Below are 17,173 nucleotides of genomic sequence, written 5' to 3' on the forward strand. Positions count from 1 at the left end.
TTGTTGTGATTGCATATTTGGATATTGTCTTAAACACGGCCACGTGTTGATTGCCTCTTATCTGTTTTATAAAAGCTTCTTTTGAATAAAATGTTAATTGTTTACTTGCTAGTTGTGTTAAGGAGTGACGTACTAGGGGCTTTGACCTTCCATGCTAAGTGTACCCCTCATCCCGACTTCCTAAGTCACAACTGTGACGTAAAATTCATTTTTCCGAGGTTTCTACTACAGAAACTTTAGAGTTGGTTCGGAATAATCTTATTTTCCATAACAAAGCAGGTTTATCATTTGTAAATGAACTGACTGGCCTAGTAGCCCAATCTTTTTCGTTTGATTATTTTTCCTTTAATGGGCGTATTTTCGTGAAAATGACGGCTTCGCAATGGGCTCAAGCCTTTTCCCCATTCTATCTGAGATTTTTATAAACGGTCTTCAACGTGAACTCTTCGCGAAGCAGAATGAGCTGGTTAGTAAAATTGTGTTGATGTAGTTGTTTTAACGGATGTAAAGACGAGGCACTCAGGAGGCTAAAAGAACTTTTAACGTTTTCCACCGTGATTTAGATTTGAAGTTGAGATTTCTCTTAACTTTTAGGATAAGTCAGAATGGCCAGTGTTTAGAATACGAGATTTTCCGTACGCCCACAACAACATATAACATTATTGCTGCGAATTCTAGTCGTCCCCCATCACAGAAGAAAGCATTATTTCGTTCAGTGTTCCACAGGTTAAAACAATCTGTACTTGACCAACAGACCACCGTTAGGAAACGCAAATGTATTTAGAGAACAGTGATATTAGGAAAATGGGCGACAAAAAGTTACACAGACGCACGGAAGGACCGGAGTAAAGAATAAGTAGTTGGATATGCTGCTGTGACATATGGTGGCCAACCCTCTCTGAAGATTAGTAATGAGTTTAAGAATCACAACATGAAGGTAGGTTTTAACGCTATTAACAAATTGGGGAAGCTCCTACGCCATAGTATAGAGCAGCTTGTTAATAAGTTTTGCAATGGGGAGGTCTATAAGATTAGGTGTAGAGCCTGTGCCAGGGTTTATATCGGACGGACTAGGAGTCAACACGACATAGGGACCTCGGTTACCCCAGCTGTTACAGTGTACTAGCACCTCATTTATGTCAGTGTAACCGTCAGTTTCGTGACATCGAAAACAATCTACAGATTCTTCACCATGAGAAAAAAGGGGTTTGTTTGGATATTTTAGAATATCTAGAAATTTTCGTACTTAGACGATGCTTCCATGACCGACTAGTTAATGAGCAAAACAGTGAAACAAGGGATTGTTTTTTTCATATTTTTTATAATTTCTTCAACAGCCATTGAAAAAAAATTGTGTGCTCTTTGCAGCCACTGTTTGTAACACCAAATGTTCGTTGACGTTTGCCAGAATTCTGAGTTTATTTTTTAATATGCTATCATTTCCACATATGTAATACTGTATTTACTGTCGTACCTTACACGATTTTATGTCTTTGAGCTACACTCTTGTCATTATTAGGAATCTTGATATACGACTTTTATTAAATTTCCTTATGATACTGACGATTCGGCCACATGGCATAACACACCACTTTGCGTGTTACCTGTTACTCTCGCGCTGGTACATTTGGTTTCTGCCTCTGCGAATGAAAGGTTATTGCACCTGATACACCACACGCATTTCTTGATGTATGGCATTTACAGCTGCCTTTTGAGCTTATGTAAATTGAGATGTTGTATTTTCACAATACCACATCTCCTCTCATAAAACACTGGTTTGAGCAATCAGAGGCCAAGAGCCATTTATTTGCGTTGTATATTACTGAACTACGCATTGTAATGATGTATTTTGACGATTTACAAGGAGCAATGAATCCAGCGCTACTGACGCGCCGAAGAAACTATAGGCTAATTCATCGCGCATGTAGAAACATCGATATTAAAGACAGACTCTGAAGACATTTGACTATTACAAAAAAAAAAAAAAAAAAAAAGCGCGCAACCCATCTTCCACTACCGGACGATATCACTCTCTTTTTATCTCCTATATAACACGGATGCACCATTACATAGGCGTCATTATAAGATTTGTAATTTGTTTAAATCTACAGAGATATACTATTATTTTGTTGCATGTTAGATTAGTATGTGTAAAAAACGTAGAGTGATTAATGAATGAACACTTTTCCAACCACCACGTCATTGTTATTGACGCATGTGTTAACATGTTACATATGTTTTAAATCCAAGCTCGTAATTATAGTGTCAATTACTCTAAATTTGTTTTTGATTTGGTAACTGGACAACCTTAACCACTTACTTTTTTTTTTTTTTTTTTTTTTTTTTTTGACAGTGCCAACCTTGTCCGACGTGTCATTATGTGGACAGAACAGTCGAGGCCGACGTTAACATTGTACTTATACTCCCCCTTGTAATATTCTTCAAACTCAATTTTAAACTGGCCCTTAGGTACATTTTCAGTGCGGGTGACATCCGGGAATTTCATAACAAACTTCACTTCTCAAATCGCACCTCACTCGCACAAAACCTCGCTGTTCCACAATGGTACGCGACACTTTCTAAACGGGAAAGGGAGCCACGTAAGTATATGTTACTTCCCCTTCTCAATCTGATGCATAATAATAATATAGCCCGCATCTCGTGGTCATGCGGTAGCGTCCTCGCTTCCCACGCCCGGGTTCCCGGGTTCGATTCCCGGCGGGGTCCGGGATTTTCTCTGCCTCGTGATGGCTGGGTGTTGTGTGCTGTCCTTAGGTTAGTTAGGTTTAAGTAGTTCTAAGTTCTAGGGGACTGATGACCGTAGATGTTAAGTCCCATAGTGCTCAGAGCCATTTGAACCATAATAATAATAACAATAATAATAATTCCTTACATCAGAAATTGCGTATGGTACGTACATCTTCGATTTTTTATTATTTTTGTGCAGTTTTGAACCTCTTAGTTATGCATACTTGCTTTTGTATTATGGAAAAGTTAGTAATCCCAAATTTTTACTACCGACAAGTCACCAGTCGAGGGCTGGGACCGAGACATGTTGTAGATGTGGGAAAAAAACTTTCAAAAACAACTACGAGATTTTTTCAGCAACCAACATTTTAGTCATTTTTATTAAAGTTAAAACTCATTACCTCACGTAACAAAGGATATTATCTTCAGCTAGAACGGTGATTGAAACCTGCGAATTTGTTCAGTGTTTATTCGACTCCACTGTTCTAGCCGGCGCGCTGCACTCAGAAGCTGCGATCGCGGACGTGGTGGCACTCACCTATGACCGTGAAGTTGACCTTAGAGTTGCGCGTCTGCGCGAAGCGGAAGTCGACGCGGCAGCGGTAGGTGGCCTGGTCTCGCGGCCGCACGCTCTCCACGGCGAGTGCTGCGGGTGGCCGGTCGGTGACGAAGTAGGCGCGGCTGCCGAACACCGTCTCGTTGGACCAGCGCTCCGCCTGCGAGAAGTCGCGCTCGCGGGCGTCCACGCTGCGGACAGACGGGAGAGTTCCGGTTTCAGTACACTGTGTGCTGATTGGCTGGAACAGAGGCGAGACAGCTACGTCGTACAATGGATAACTTAGTACAGGGTGTCCAGAAAAGGGCTCCATGATTTCAAAATTAAATATCTCGAAAACGAAGATGGATAGAGGAATGCAGTAAACGGTATGTATATTGTGAAAGCTGTAAGAAGTTTATAAAGCTGTCTGAAATAATAGCTACAAAAACTGCTAACAGATGGCGCTGTACGCTGTACAGCTCATATCAGCATACATAAGTGAAATAATCGTATGAAAACAATCTTTGCAAACAATCACATCATAATGTTTTCAAAATGTTCACCATTGGCACTACAGAGGTGGCGCAAACGAAGAATGAAATTCGCCACCACATTTCGTAGTGTCTCAACCGAAATGGATGCCACAGAGATCGCCGCTTCAAGCTCGTCCAGCGTGGCGGGATGCTTCGGGTAGACCACGTCTTTCACTGTGCCCCACAAAAAAAGTCAGAGAGTCAAATCCGGCGAATATGGAGGCCAATCCATGCCTGCACCAGTAAATTTGGGATATTCCAAAGCAATGACTCGATTCCCGAAGTATTCCTCAAGAAAGCGAAACACTTGTTCGGTCCGAAGTGGTCTGGCTCCATTTTGCATTAACCATTCAGTACCTGGTCGATCCTCTAACGCTTGCTGTGTGGCGACAAATTGTTCCAAAATTGCAACGTAACGTGCACAAGTGACAGTTACTCGAATGAAAAAAGGGCAAATAATGGCTCTGCTGCATACTGCAGCCCACACAGTAACTTTAGGAGAATACAGGGGTTTCGCTTCACACCACTATGGCTTTTCGGAACCCCAAAATCACCAGTTCTGCTTATTGACGTATCCATTCAGGTGGAAGTGTGCTTCATCAGTGAACCAGATGCAGCCAACATCAAATCCTGCACTGTCAATCATTGTGAGCATCTGATTAGCAAAGGCAACCCTTTGTTGCACAGCTCGTACGGGTATGGCCTGTTGCGTTTGAATTTTGAATGGAAACATGTGTAGGCTCTTTCTCGGTATTTCCTGCGTGCTGGAACGCTTCAAACCAGTCTCAGATGCAATTCTGCGGACGGATGACATTGGATTTCGCTGAATAATTCCAGAAACTGTGGTGATATTTTCAGGCGTAACTGCGGTTTGCTTGCGGCCAACATGCCCCACTAGATCATCAGTTACGCTGCCTGTTGGTTGAAATGTTGCGAAGAGCGCACGAATGGTTTTCGAATCGGGTCCTTTTGGAACATTAAATCGTGCTTGAAAACTTCGCCTTGTTGCCGTAGGACTCTCTTCTAACCTGTGGTACTCTAGCACCAGGAAACGCGTTGTTCAATGGAGTACATGGTTTTAATCTCTTCCTTCGGTACGCTAACCTCCTTTCACGTTTCAATAGTGGAACTGATCGCTCTGGGCTTCGGATCACTATTTATACTAGGCATTACGTATGGTGATTACAGCACCATCTGTTAGCAGCTTTCGTAACTATCATTTCAAACTACTGTATAAACTTCTTACAGCTTTCACAATAAACATACCGTTTACTGCATTCTTCTATAGATCTTTGTTTTCGAGATATTTCATTTGGAAATCAGGGAGTCCTTTTCTGGACACACTGTAACTAGCGCATGCTTGAACTTTGCACAACGACAACCTTATCAACAAACACTTCGTCGGGGGTTTTCCTAGATTTAACATACAGCTTAGTAATATACAGGGTGTATCAAAAAGAATCATGCAATATAAAAAAGTAAATATTATATAATTTGAGATATGTGCGTGAACAACGTACTGCTGCAAAGAGCAAACTCTCGAGTTTTACACGGTTCTCGCCGGGTAGCAGCAGTTTGCTCCCACTTCAGTTCTAGCGAAAATGCTGTCGGGATAACAGAAAGCGTTTTGCGCAGTGCGGGTCTGTAATAACTGTTCAGCGTCACGTTCGTACTACGTGTGGTGGGGGTCCAACTACAGCAAAGAGTAAGAGGCGATGGCTTGAACAACTCCGAGAAACAGGTTGTTTGTTCCAAGGCAAATCGCCGCACCGCCCCTGAGTGTCTGACACAGACGTCGAACGCATCCGCCATGGTTTCACAAGGACTCCGCAGAAATCCGTACGCCGTGCTGCTCGACAGCTCAACATGCCTCGCGATGTTCGTGTGTGGACTCTGATGGGACTTAACTGCTAAGGTCATAAGTCCCTAAGCTTACACACTACTTAAGACTAAATTATCCTAAGGACAAACACAGACACCCATGCCCGAGGGAGGGCTCTAACGTCCGCCGGAACCAGCCGCGTAGTCCATGACTGCCTCGCCTTAGACCGCTCGGCTAATCCCGCGCGGCCCCGATGTTCGTCTGACGTCTGTTGCGTCGAGTTTACGCGTGAAACCATACAAAAGCTCTTCGTGAAGGTGACAAACAACAACGTGAAGAGTTCTGTAAGATGGAGGATGATAGTTTTCTTCCACGTGTTTAGCGATGAGGCAACATTCCATTTAAATCGAAAGGTGAACCGTCATAATGTGAGAATACGGGGTACATGAAATTGTACAACATGATAGAGACTCTCCAAAATTTAATGTCTTTTCTGCAGTTTTACGGGAAAAAGGCTTACGGTCCATTTTTCTTTGCCTAGGTACTGTTACAGGAAGCACAAATCACGATATCGCTGAGAGCTTTTTTTTCCCCCCCACAGTTGAAGGCTGATTCGAACGGCTTCATTTACCAACAGGATGGGGCACCGCCACACTGTCATCTGGAAGTGCGGGAGTTTTTAAATCAAAGGATTACTGAACGATGGATCGGTCGCACTGGGCCAAATGATTCAGCTTTACATCACTGACCTCCGTCACCGGACCTGACTGTATGTGATTACTTCTTTGGAGGGGGCTGAGGTGGTGGGTTCACAAATGACTCTGTTTATGTGCCTCCGTTACCGACAACAGTGAATGAACTGGGACATAGCATAACACCAGCTGTAGAAGCTGTAACTCAAGACATGCTCGGTACACTGTGCAAACAATTTGAATACCACACTGACATATCATAAAACGAAGGTTTTCACGACCGGATGTTTCAGCTGCCGAGAATTCGTCCGGGTTGTATAGCCGTGGTCCATGGAACTCTTCTATCCCTAACGTTTCGTTCAATGCTACGTTGTACATCTTCGGAGGTGACTCTGGCTGTGCTGAGTCTTGCCGACTGACGAGTCGGACGTCGAAGAACGGCCTAAATACCGTGGAAAGTGGGCGTTGTCTGGATTTCACGTGATAGCAGAGAAAAACCTTGTCCAGTATAAAATGTAACTATCGACCATAGTACGTCAAAGATAAAAACTTCTTATCGATTCTGTAGCGCCACAGTCCATACGCTGAGTTTCGCTGAGTTTCAATGCTTCTTCTTTTCTGTTAAAATTATCCCCATGTTTATGTATTTCGATGGCTTCTTTTTATAGCCGTGGATATTAGTTCGTCATAGTACATAAGACATCAGTTTCCGAAAATTACACTACGTTATCACCCGACTGAAGAGCATGTTCCGCCACGGCTGACTTGTCTGTTTTCCCTAGTCGACAAACACTTTTATGTTCCTTCAGCCGTGTATTCACACTGCTCTTTCTAGTTCCAATGTAGACTCAACCACATGTATACAAGATACCGTCAGGGATAGAGCAGTTCCATGGACCATGACCATACAACCCGGAATAATTCTCGGCAGCTGAAACACTGATATATGCTGCGCATCTCAGCAGGGGTATATTGAACACCTATGAAAAAATAAGCATAAAAAATCTTTTTGAGCTTTCCATCCATCAAAAATCAAAATTAACTGTATATGTTTATCGGATGTTTCTTTTTTGATACACCCTGTATCTTGTAATCAATAAGCTGACTTCAGTAAATCTATTATACCTTCCTCTTTTAGCGCAACGTGTGTCGAGTTCAAAACTCCATTTTCAAAGATTGTACATTGTGTTTAAGGAGGAATTTCTATGTACAGGGTATTACGAGTATAAGGGCAGAGATTGTCATAATTGATACTTTAATATGTACCCACTTCAGTGAATTTGTAATTTTTTTCTGTCTCCACCATTCTTCCCGCGAACATTTCGCATCACCGTACCTGATTTCTCTGGATGGTCGTAACTGCTCCACTCATTACAACTGAACCACCCCTGTCGCTACAGGCTAATCGTTTTGGTTCCATGTGTCCGCATTTGAACATCTGATCGACTTGCCAGGAGAAAATATGCGTTAATGGTTTGGTCTATGCACATGTACTTGGGGGTACTAACCAACCAAGAAAAATACTACTCCTAATAGCTGTGATTATTAGACTGCAAACGAAGTAAACACTGATGTAGTGTTCTTCAGTATACTTTTCTCAGTCACGAGTAAAAATATCTGTACTTATACCTCTAACAACATGTGTAACGGGCAGTCAAATGGAAACGATGTACATGGAAAAAATAATTAAACTGCTCATCATTTACAAAAAATCGCCGGAACTGTTAATACATTTATCCCACTATGAGACAAGATGGTCAATACCTTCATGGAGAAAACACTGCAGGTGCCTACCGAACCGTGACTGTATGCAGACGTGCACCCATTCATCCGAATCAAATCGACGGCGACGAATGTCTGCCTTCGGTGATCTAAAAATGTCGAAATCGCATACAGAGGCATCGGGACAATACGGATAACGTGTAAGGGCTTTCAAGCGAAAGTTCTGCAGCATAGTCGATACAACCTTGGGAACATGTGGGCCCGCCCACATCCTCTATACAATCCCCGTCTGTTCCCATGCGATTCCATATCTTTGGTGCCGTGAAGATAGACAATCGTGGCCGTCGATTTGCTTCGGACGAAATGCACGGCTGCGTACAGTCATGTTCCAGTAGGCAACGAAAAACATTTTCCACCTAGGCACTGACCGTCATGTCTTACAGCGGATTAGGTCTATATGTATTAAAAGCTACCGTTGTTACTTCTGATGTACTCAATAGTATGCTTACATTTCTCGATTTGCCTCGTATTTATTTCAGTGCCTCTTGTAACAGGGTGACTCAGGATGAAAGTTACGTGATTTGACGGGTGATAGTATCAGTGATTTTTGACATGAAACTTCATATGGACATAAGCGCTATACCGAAAGATTTCCGAGATAGACTATACTTAATGTACATCGTTGTTTCCTGTATTATTCATTTTTTGTCACTGATTACAAAGTACCAAAGTGGGGTAGAGGAAATAGTGACGAACAGTTTGGTATGGGACACTTGCGGTCCATTAAGTCGGGAAAGTACCTCAAGTTGGTCTACAAAAACTAAGTAACAGTGCACGTGACTAGCGCGAGGTTTTCGATATTCTCCCGCTCTCTTCACGCGAACTATAAGTCCTAGAGAAAAAAAAAAAATTAATAGGATGTTTTTTGTAGGGTATTCAAACTAGTTTCATATTGTACTGTGACTCATTTTCACTAGAGGGTGCTGTTTTTGGGTTAATCAAGAAAAATGTATGAATGTGATAATTAGAGGTGTTTGACCTCAGAAACCATTCGGAATAGGCGTATGTCCATATAAAGTTTTTTGTTCCGTGCGACAAATACTATTATTCGTCGAAACATGTACCTTTCCTTCTGACCCAATCGTTTGTTATTAAAATTCAAACGATTTAAACGTCTTCACTCACAGTGGATATATGTATTAGGAGTTATGGCTAGCTTTGAAATATTAAAGAGGTAATTTACTTATATCGATCGGTCTCGTTTCTATTTGACTGCTCCTTGTATTATAAAAATGTATGTTCAGTAAGTCCTCCTAAAGTGCTGAAAAAATTTATACAAAACATGCTACTCATACTGGTTTCTGTCCGGGAAAGCACTGAGGGTACTACCACCTACCACCCAGCGGGGTGGGAGTGGAGGTAAAAAAGAAGCGTAACGCACTTCGCGCAAATATACAACCTTGATACATCAGGTATTTGACAATGAGGGCACTTAACGACTTCTAAGCAACTTTAAACATAATTTCCAATCTTTCTTAAAATTTTTCTTGCGTCACGCATAACGTCGTCTGCACAACATGTTAACTGATCTGCAAGTTAAGCAGACGTCTGAAGCTGTTTTGTACATGGGAGTTCAACAGTTTACAGAACCGGTGATTTACAGGCTAATTATTATGTGGAAAGAAGCACTGTGGGGTAAGTACCAGCCGCATCCGACAGGTGTGTCAGCAAAAAGGGGGTGACATTCAAGTATAACTCTGGAATACCTGGAGCAACTGCAACTTAAGTATATGACTTATTATCTGTGAAAAATCCTGGGGGAATAAAATTCCCAATTACACCTAGGAACGGGGTGTGGATGAAGAGGGATGACGTAAAAACCTGTATGTACTTATTTCCTGTATTTAGTTGACTCGGAATTCTGTCAAAAATATGTAGTGCAATTTATGTTCCTTATGTTGTGAAAGGGATTGAGAGAATGATCACTGCAAGGAGCCAATAATTTGTCACTCATTTTCGGGACCTAAGATCAAGACACATGGGTGAATGTCAAAGATAAATGTACCATCCTTTTGGGAGTCGTATGGCGTAAAGCAGCAGAGAATCAGACTAATATGTGTGCACTAGACGTCACATTGACATACGTTCAACATAAATAAATATTTATATAAACAGCAATAAATATTTTAGAAAGTTGTAGTATAAAGTAATCTGAAAATAACGTTCCATATAACATTTGTGTAATTTTGTATGTTAGAGAGATATAGCTATTAGAATGTAAACCACACTAATACTCACAGGTACTTGTTAAGCAAAGGCAAATGATTAACTTCAGAGTTGTTCAGCGGAACATGGTGATGCTAAAGAGATCGGGAGCACGGTGTTCCTAGGCAAGCCTGAAGACTCGCAGTTAAGGACACAACCGACATGCTGAATGCACCATGCGTTACGTCATCCTGAAGTAAGGGTAACGAAACGAGTTGTCAGTGCAGCATTGCGCCAATCAGCACTGCACTGATTCGCGACCAGACACACAGTCTCTGGGGCATTATTTATATGCACCGATCTAGCTACTAAGCAGAGGCTCGAACCCATGACCGTAACCAGCGGCCACCATGCTGCCAGATCTCTCCACCATACCTGGACACCCATTACCTTCATCTGTCCGTTTCCTGCAGTAGAGTTCCTGATTTGAGACATTGGGCTACCCCTCCACTACATCACCCAGTGCTGCTAGCTTCATCGACCAACACCAGTCGCCGCTGTGGGGACCTGGACAGCGATCTGATGACGCAAAAGGAGACTACACGACACTCGGATTTTCTAATTTCTTATATTTGTGACATGAAGATCATAACTAAAACGTAAATCCAACAAAGCAGTTAGATGCAACTCCCCGAAATTCACGAAAAAATCGACATTGACTGTTATCTGAGCGTCTTTAAAACTCTGAAGTAAGATCGAATGTTTGACAGGTGGTATGGCGCTGTGGTAGAATATTTTCCGACAACGTCTGTGGCCCACGTAAAATTTTAAGGAAAGATGCATCTCCATGGACAGTAGAATATATGAAGATGAAAAAATACTTTAATGCATTTTCTTAATTTGAACAAACTTTATTTATAAACGTTTTATAAAACACCACTGATTAAGAAGTTATATTTGGAATGAAAACGGATTTTTTGGTTGTAAATATTTAACTAGGTTTAAGAAGACGTGGATTTTTCGAAAAATGACGATAATTTATTTTATATTTAAATTGAAATAAACTGTAGCAGCACCACAGTTCAAGATGGGAAAGTTAGATTTGGTGCAAAATTTCGGAATGCACAAGTTACAACCAGGTGTGGGCTGGATTGCAGTAAGTGAAGCTGACCAGTAGTTGCATAGTAGAATGGAGGCCACAGGGCCATCAAACCGCTGAAATACGTAAATGCAGCAGTTTGCATGGTGCAAACTACAGGCAGAAGGTACCCACTGGTGCAGCCGGGATGTGGTGCATACATGACGTGAAGCAGCGTGTTAGCAAAACAGAGGTGCACAGCACAGAATAAATTATGTACTTTTTCAATGAGATTCAGTCAAGTGCGGCAGCTCTCCTGAACGGCGTGGCGTATTACACTACCGGGCTTTAAGCAGCAACAGATGGAGTGACAGCATCCCAGTCCACGACGGGTCATTGGTTTGACCCTCTGAGGCTGACGCGGGGTCCACAGCCAGCCAGCAGTGGGCCACTCTTGGCTAGCTACTGTGGGCAGTCATCTCAGCTCCCGACACACGCTGGAGACTTCCAAGGCGAGGGCTGCAGATTGGGACGCCAGATCACGGGCGGTCGTTGCCGCCGCATTCTCAACTATACTAGTGAGCAAGAAGCAGCAGCGGGGCACGCCTACAGCTCCCAGCAGAGCAGTGGGGAAACAACAAGGATGGTGACCGCTGAGTCGGCTGCTGGCGCAGCCATCCTGACGTAATCGGAACTCTGCAGCTGGCGTACAGGGCTGGCTCGACACAGCGCATTGCACTAGGTCGCTGGGGTGGTGGCCTCAGCATTGTGGGATCCTGTGATGCGGACTGAGGTGAATGGGGCATTGCAGCAAAAAACAATAAATCACGTGGAAAGTTCTCGCCGAGTTTTAATACGGCAACTCCTGGCACCCACCAAATTTATTTGATGTCTTCCCACTACATTTAGTCATCCTGATACATTCGGTAGCAGAGGTTGACACTACAGAATGTAGAAAAACGAACAAAATAATGACCAAAACGATATTCAAAAAAATCAAAGGGCTCTCAGCACTGTGGGAATTAACTGCTGTGGTCATCAGTCCCCTATAACTTAGAACTACTTAAACCTAACTAACCTAAGGACATCACACACATCCATGCCTGAGGCAGGATTCGAACCTGCGACTGTAGCGTTCACGCGGTTCCAGACTGAAGCACCTACAACCGCTCGGCCACTCTGGCCGGCAAAACGATATTCGAAACAGCGTTACCAGTCTTGAGCACTATCGATTTTTTCCATCCTTAACCATTTTAAGCTTCTTGCAAATGTTTACAGAATATGCATCTTTGTTTAAATATTTGTTTCAACCACTTATCGAACTCAGACCACCCACTTGGCAGACAAGCCTTTTATCACAGACCATACTACCTGTCAAAAGAATCGTTTTTGCTTCAGGGTACTCAAGGCACCCATTAAATTGCAAAATTTCTGAGTCGATTTTAACTAGAATTTTTTAGATCTGCATTTACTGTCTTTGTAGGATTCGGATTTGAGTTCTGAACTTCACCTACCAGAAACATAAAATATTTTTAAAAAGTCCCCACGTGGTTTTCTTGTCAGCTGCCAGCATCTCAGCAGCATCGAGCCAAAACACTGCGGCATACAGAACGCACAGCAGCGCAGCTACGCTTACCCTTTGGTCGTGAGATCTACGCCTGACGACGCCCGTGCAACGGGGATACCCTGGGGCGACGCCACGTCGCTACACAGGATGATGGGGCGCCACTGTGACTACGTAGCTTGGAGCAGCGGAGAGTTTTCAAACACACGGTCTGTCTTGCTGCAGTCACCTCCGACGTACTCCCGTAATGTTCACCAGTCTGTGAAACCCACATCGCCCGTGCTGCAAAGCTGAACGCCACCCTGGCAACTAGAAAAACGTCTCTTCCATCCTTCCGTAGCGTTTATTGCACACTCCAAACACCAGCAGCCGATTTTCATAAATCCCAACTACTGTTTCAGTTCACTTTTCAATTCTGTTGAGAACAACAAAATCATTTAGCTCAAGTGAGGCCATCTTGGCGTTCTTTTATGAAAGCAGCGCTATTCGTAATCTGAGAGATCAGTTCGTATCACGTGTTTACTTTTTATTTGTATGGATCGCGTTCCAACCGTTCACACGAGATGAAATCATAGCTGGCAACGGCCAAGAAACGTACCCATTTCTGTCGATCCATTAATCCGAGAAAGGTTTGTGTTATTACCTGACAACTTGACAATGAGGGGGTTCCACAATGCCACAGCAATCTCTTCCCGCTACAGTACAACAAAAAATTCAAACTATTTTTTAAATCGTAATACTGCTGAAAAGATCAGAATGAAGGAGGCGAAACATATGGAAAAGCCGATTCTTATTTTCCGGTCGTGTAAACTCTCTCAAGGTTTGCGGAAATTTGCAGACATTCACGTTGCTACAACAAGGTGCAATATTTTTCAACTTGTCAATACCCCAATACGATAGACGAAACTGGTGTACATTAAAATGCCGTTGAAGCTGTTATTTATATTTGCCAATGTCCTCTCATCGACATCGCCTGCAAAGCTCTTGGAAAAAGAGTCAAATTAAGAAAAGTTAGATCATGGGTCAAGGATAAAACTATTAGCACCTCACGAGAATTTTTCTCGTTTATTTAACTTAAACAAGTTGAAATACTTCTAAACAATTTAATATTATCTTTAACCAACAATACCTTTTAGGTAATGAAGAAAACTGTGATTTTAGTTTCACAGAAGTATCCTGGAAAACAATGAGTAAGTTTCCCGTTTTATTCCTTATTCCCAGTTTGAGGTATTTGAAAATCTGATTTCTGGTGTATGTTAGGCATGGCCGATCTTGACATCAGAATGGTACTCATGAAATATCTCGCAAAATTAACACTGCGTGCAGCTGTATTATAATCTTTAGTGGGATACGACCGGTTTCATGGCCCATAGCCACATCTACAGGTGAAGCGGTACCTCTAAACATAAAAAAAGATACTTTATATCATTAAAGTCATCGATATAAGAAAAAAGGGAGACCCAACATTTACTGGCAAAACTGCACTACCCGCCAAATGCAGATAGTTATAAAATTAGCCAAATGATGCGTACACAGAGGAAGACCAGATTATCCAACACATCCTAGTGGTAGCCCCTAGGAACAGTAACCACCTACCAGCGACATTAGGTCGTGAACATCCACTTGTACGACCGATTATCGAGTACTGCTCATCCGTTTGTGATCTTTTACCTGTATAGATTACTAGAAGAGCCGGAAAAAATCCAACGAAAAGCAACACTATCCGTCACGAGTTGATTTAGTAGGGGCGAGAGGATTATGGAAGCGATCAAGCAACTACAGTCTCAAATACTGCAAGAGTGGCACAGAGGTTCCCTAGCCCTATTATAAGAGCGCATATCCCAAAACGATTTGAGCAACACATTACGACATACGAAATACACAGCGCTGAATGACAACGTTAAGATGATCATGGAAATTAGAACTTCCGTCGTGTTCCATTGACGTTCTCCACACACGCAATTTGAGAGTTGAACGGGAAAGGAGTGACATTCTAGTGGAACCAGACGCACCCTCCGTCACACATAGAAACATACATTGCCTGACAAAAAGTGAGGCACTCTGAAGCTATGGTCGGATGTCAATGTAACTTAGACGTAAAACGCTTCAGCGAGTAAGTAAATAATGCGAGTCCTTAAAGCCTTCATTAATTGTTCTGTCAACAGTTGCAGTTATTTATTAGGCGCCTGATTTCGAACCCTTACAGGTTAATTTAGCAAGGTAAATGCCACAATCCACACATGCCTTTTTTACAAGTCAAAATAAATCTCAAATAACTGCAACTGTTGACAGAATCATTAACAAAAGCTTTAAGGATTTTAAATAAAATTGTTGTTCTCTGTCAACGAAATATTGAAAATTAGGAATAAACAATTAGAGTAGAAATTCTGACAAGTAAACAGCCTCCAGAGTGCAACAGATTGTTCGAATTCAGTATTGTTACCTAGCCTGGTACGTGTATAAGGGGCGTTAACGACATCAACTGTTTAGTGATCACTCTAACAGACACTTAGTTGCCACGACATCGTGCGAGAAAGCATTATCAGCACCTGCCACAGTTTGAAAGAGTCTCATTGTGGGTTTCCACTTTGCCAGGTGGTCGAATTGTGCAGCGTCCAGCTTTGTGGGGCATTCGGGTGTGACAGCGGCTCCGTGTTATACGTCATGGCAACACACTTTGTCATCTAGCACCACTGGTCGGAAATTAGACCCAGCCGGAACAAGGAATTACCGTCCGATGCGTAGTTTGCACTTAATTCCACAACACAAACGGCTGTGATTGGAGCGATGCTGCGACCAGTAAGCGTATACTACTGATGGATGGCGATTAATTGCAGCTTGGCACTACCGAGATGACCGTCGTCGGAGAATATAACGGCGACCTGGGGAATCGTCCCATTCATCCGTTGTTTCTGAGAGCCACAGTGGTGTTAATCCAGGTGTGATGACGTGCGCAGCCATCAGGTAAGAGTTCTTGTCATGACTGGTAGTGATTAGGGAGCTCTGACGCCACAGTTGTACGTGACGGACGCCCTTTGACCTCTTGAGTCAGCTCTCTTGCGACAGCATCATTATGCTATTTTTAAACAAGAACAATGCTCGTGCTCGAATGCAACGTGCCTCTATATGAACCGTGTGCATGAGGTTTAGGTGCTCTTGTGGGTAGCAAGATTCCCAGTTCTGTCCCTAATCGAGCATGTGTGATACTTGGCTGGATGTTTACTCCTTACCATCGAGGATATCACCATATGTAAGACTTGTGGGCCAATTTGCCCCAGAAAAGGATACAACGGCTGTATGACATACTGCTAAATCGAATCAATGCTTGCATCCGGGCCACAGAGTATGTAACTTTACACTAATAAGTGGGCTTAAATTGCCAAATTCTTTGTAAATTTGATCCGACAGTCCAGTCGCTGAAATGGCATCATTTTCTCTTTCAGCCCGTGGACTTCCATTTCATTTCTTCCTCCTTTTCTGGGTGCTTCACAGTTATGTCACAAAGAGCTTCGGGCGTTCACTGGTAGGCGTACCAGTCCCTTTCGTCGTTGGCTGGTATACTGTGTGGATTTCTCGGCCTGCTGCTCCCATAAGACTGTATAACTCTCACACTGACTGGCATCCCGCGAACTGCTTCGGCCACATCACTGTGTTTACAGTTCTCGGCCACTGTCGACCAAGCAGTGGGCCTCATCTTACCACTTGTCGGTACTGCTATGATATTACGCTTCACTATAGTAAGTAAATTGTTTCCCTCTCACAAGTCAGATGCTCTCTGAAAATTACGTGGGATTTATATAAAAAATAATGCTATCATCCGCGGAAACAAAGTATCACATGGAGTTTCGAATGTGAGTTGTGTCTTCAATATAAATTTTTCTGACTTTAGAAGACAGACAGTGAAAATTGGTAGACAAAGACTGCCTGTTTTTACACTTTACTAGTAACCCATTCGTCCAGACTTTTTTTGTTGTTGCAATTTTGTCATATGGTGACATGGTGGGAGACTGTGGCTGTTATTTGAAGACAAATCTTGATGGTGTTGAGAGACCAATCAGCCACAAGTTTATTTTGGGTTCCTTTATTCAAAGGGTGTTGAGACAGCAACCAGCCACAAACTTATTTTCAGTTCCTTTGAGTGAAGGAACTGAAAATAGATTTGTGGCTGGTTGCTGTCTCAACACCACCAACATCTGTTTTTTTTTTTTATTTAATGCATACCATCTGATTTTTCCTTGACTTCCTACTGTCTTCCATAGCTTATATTCGTC

The 17,173-nt window shown here is 42.6% G+C and overlaps 1 protein-coding gene across 1 annotated transcript in view; it reads right to left on the minus strand.

Moving 5' to 3' along the window:
* The window catches only part of LOC124795640 (hemicentin-2-like), a 729,491-nt gene that overhangs the window by 468,326 nt on the left and 243,992 nt on the right, over positions 1 to 17,173 (minus strand). The window contains exon 3 of the mRNA XM_047259713.1: positions 3,287 to 3,495. Coding sequence (XP_047115669.1) covers positions 3,287 to 3,495 — 209 coding nt within the window. The remainder of the gene's footprint in view (positions 1 to 3,286; positions 3,496 to 17,173) is intronic.

The sequence above is a fragment of the Schistocerca piceifrons genome, chromosome 4 (assembly GCF_021461385.2).
Source record: "Schistocerca piceifrons isolate TAMUIC-IGC-003096 chromosome 4, iqSchPice1.1, whole genome shotgun sequence".
NCBI classification, from domain to species: Eukaryota; Metazoa; Arthropoda; class Insecta; order Orthoptera; family Acrididae; genus Schistocerca; species Schistocerca piceifrons.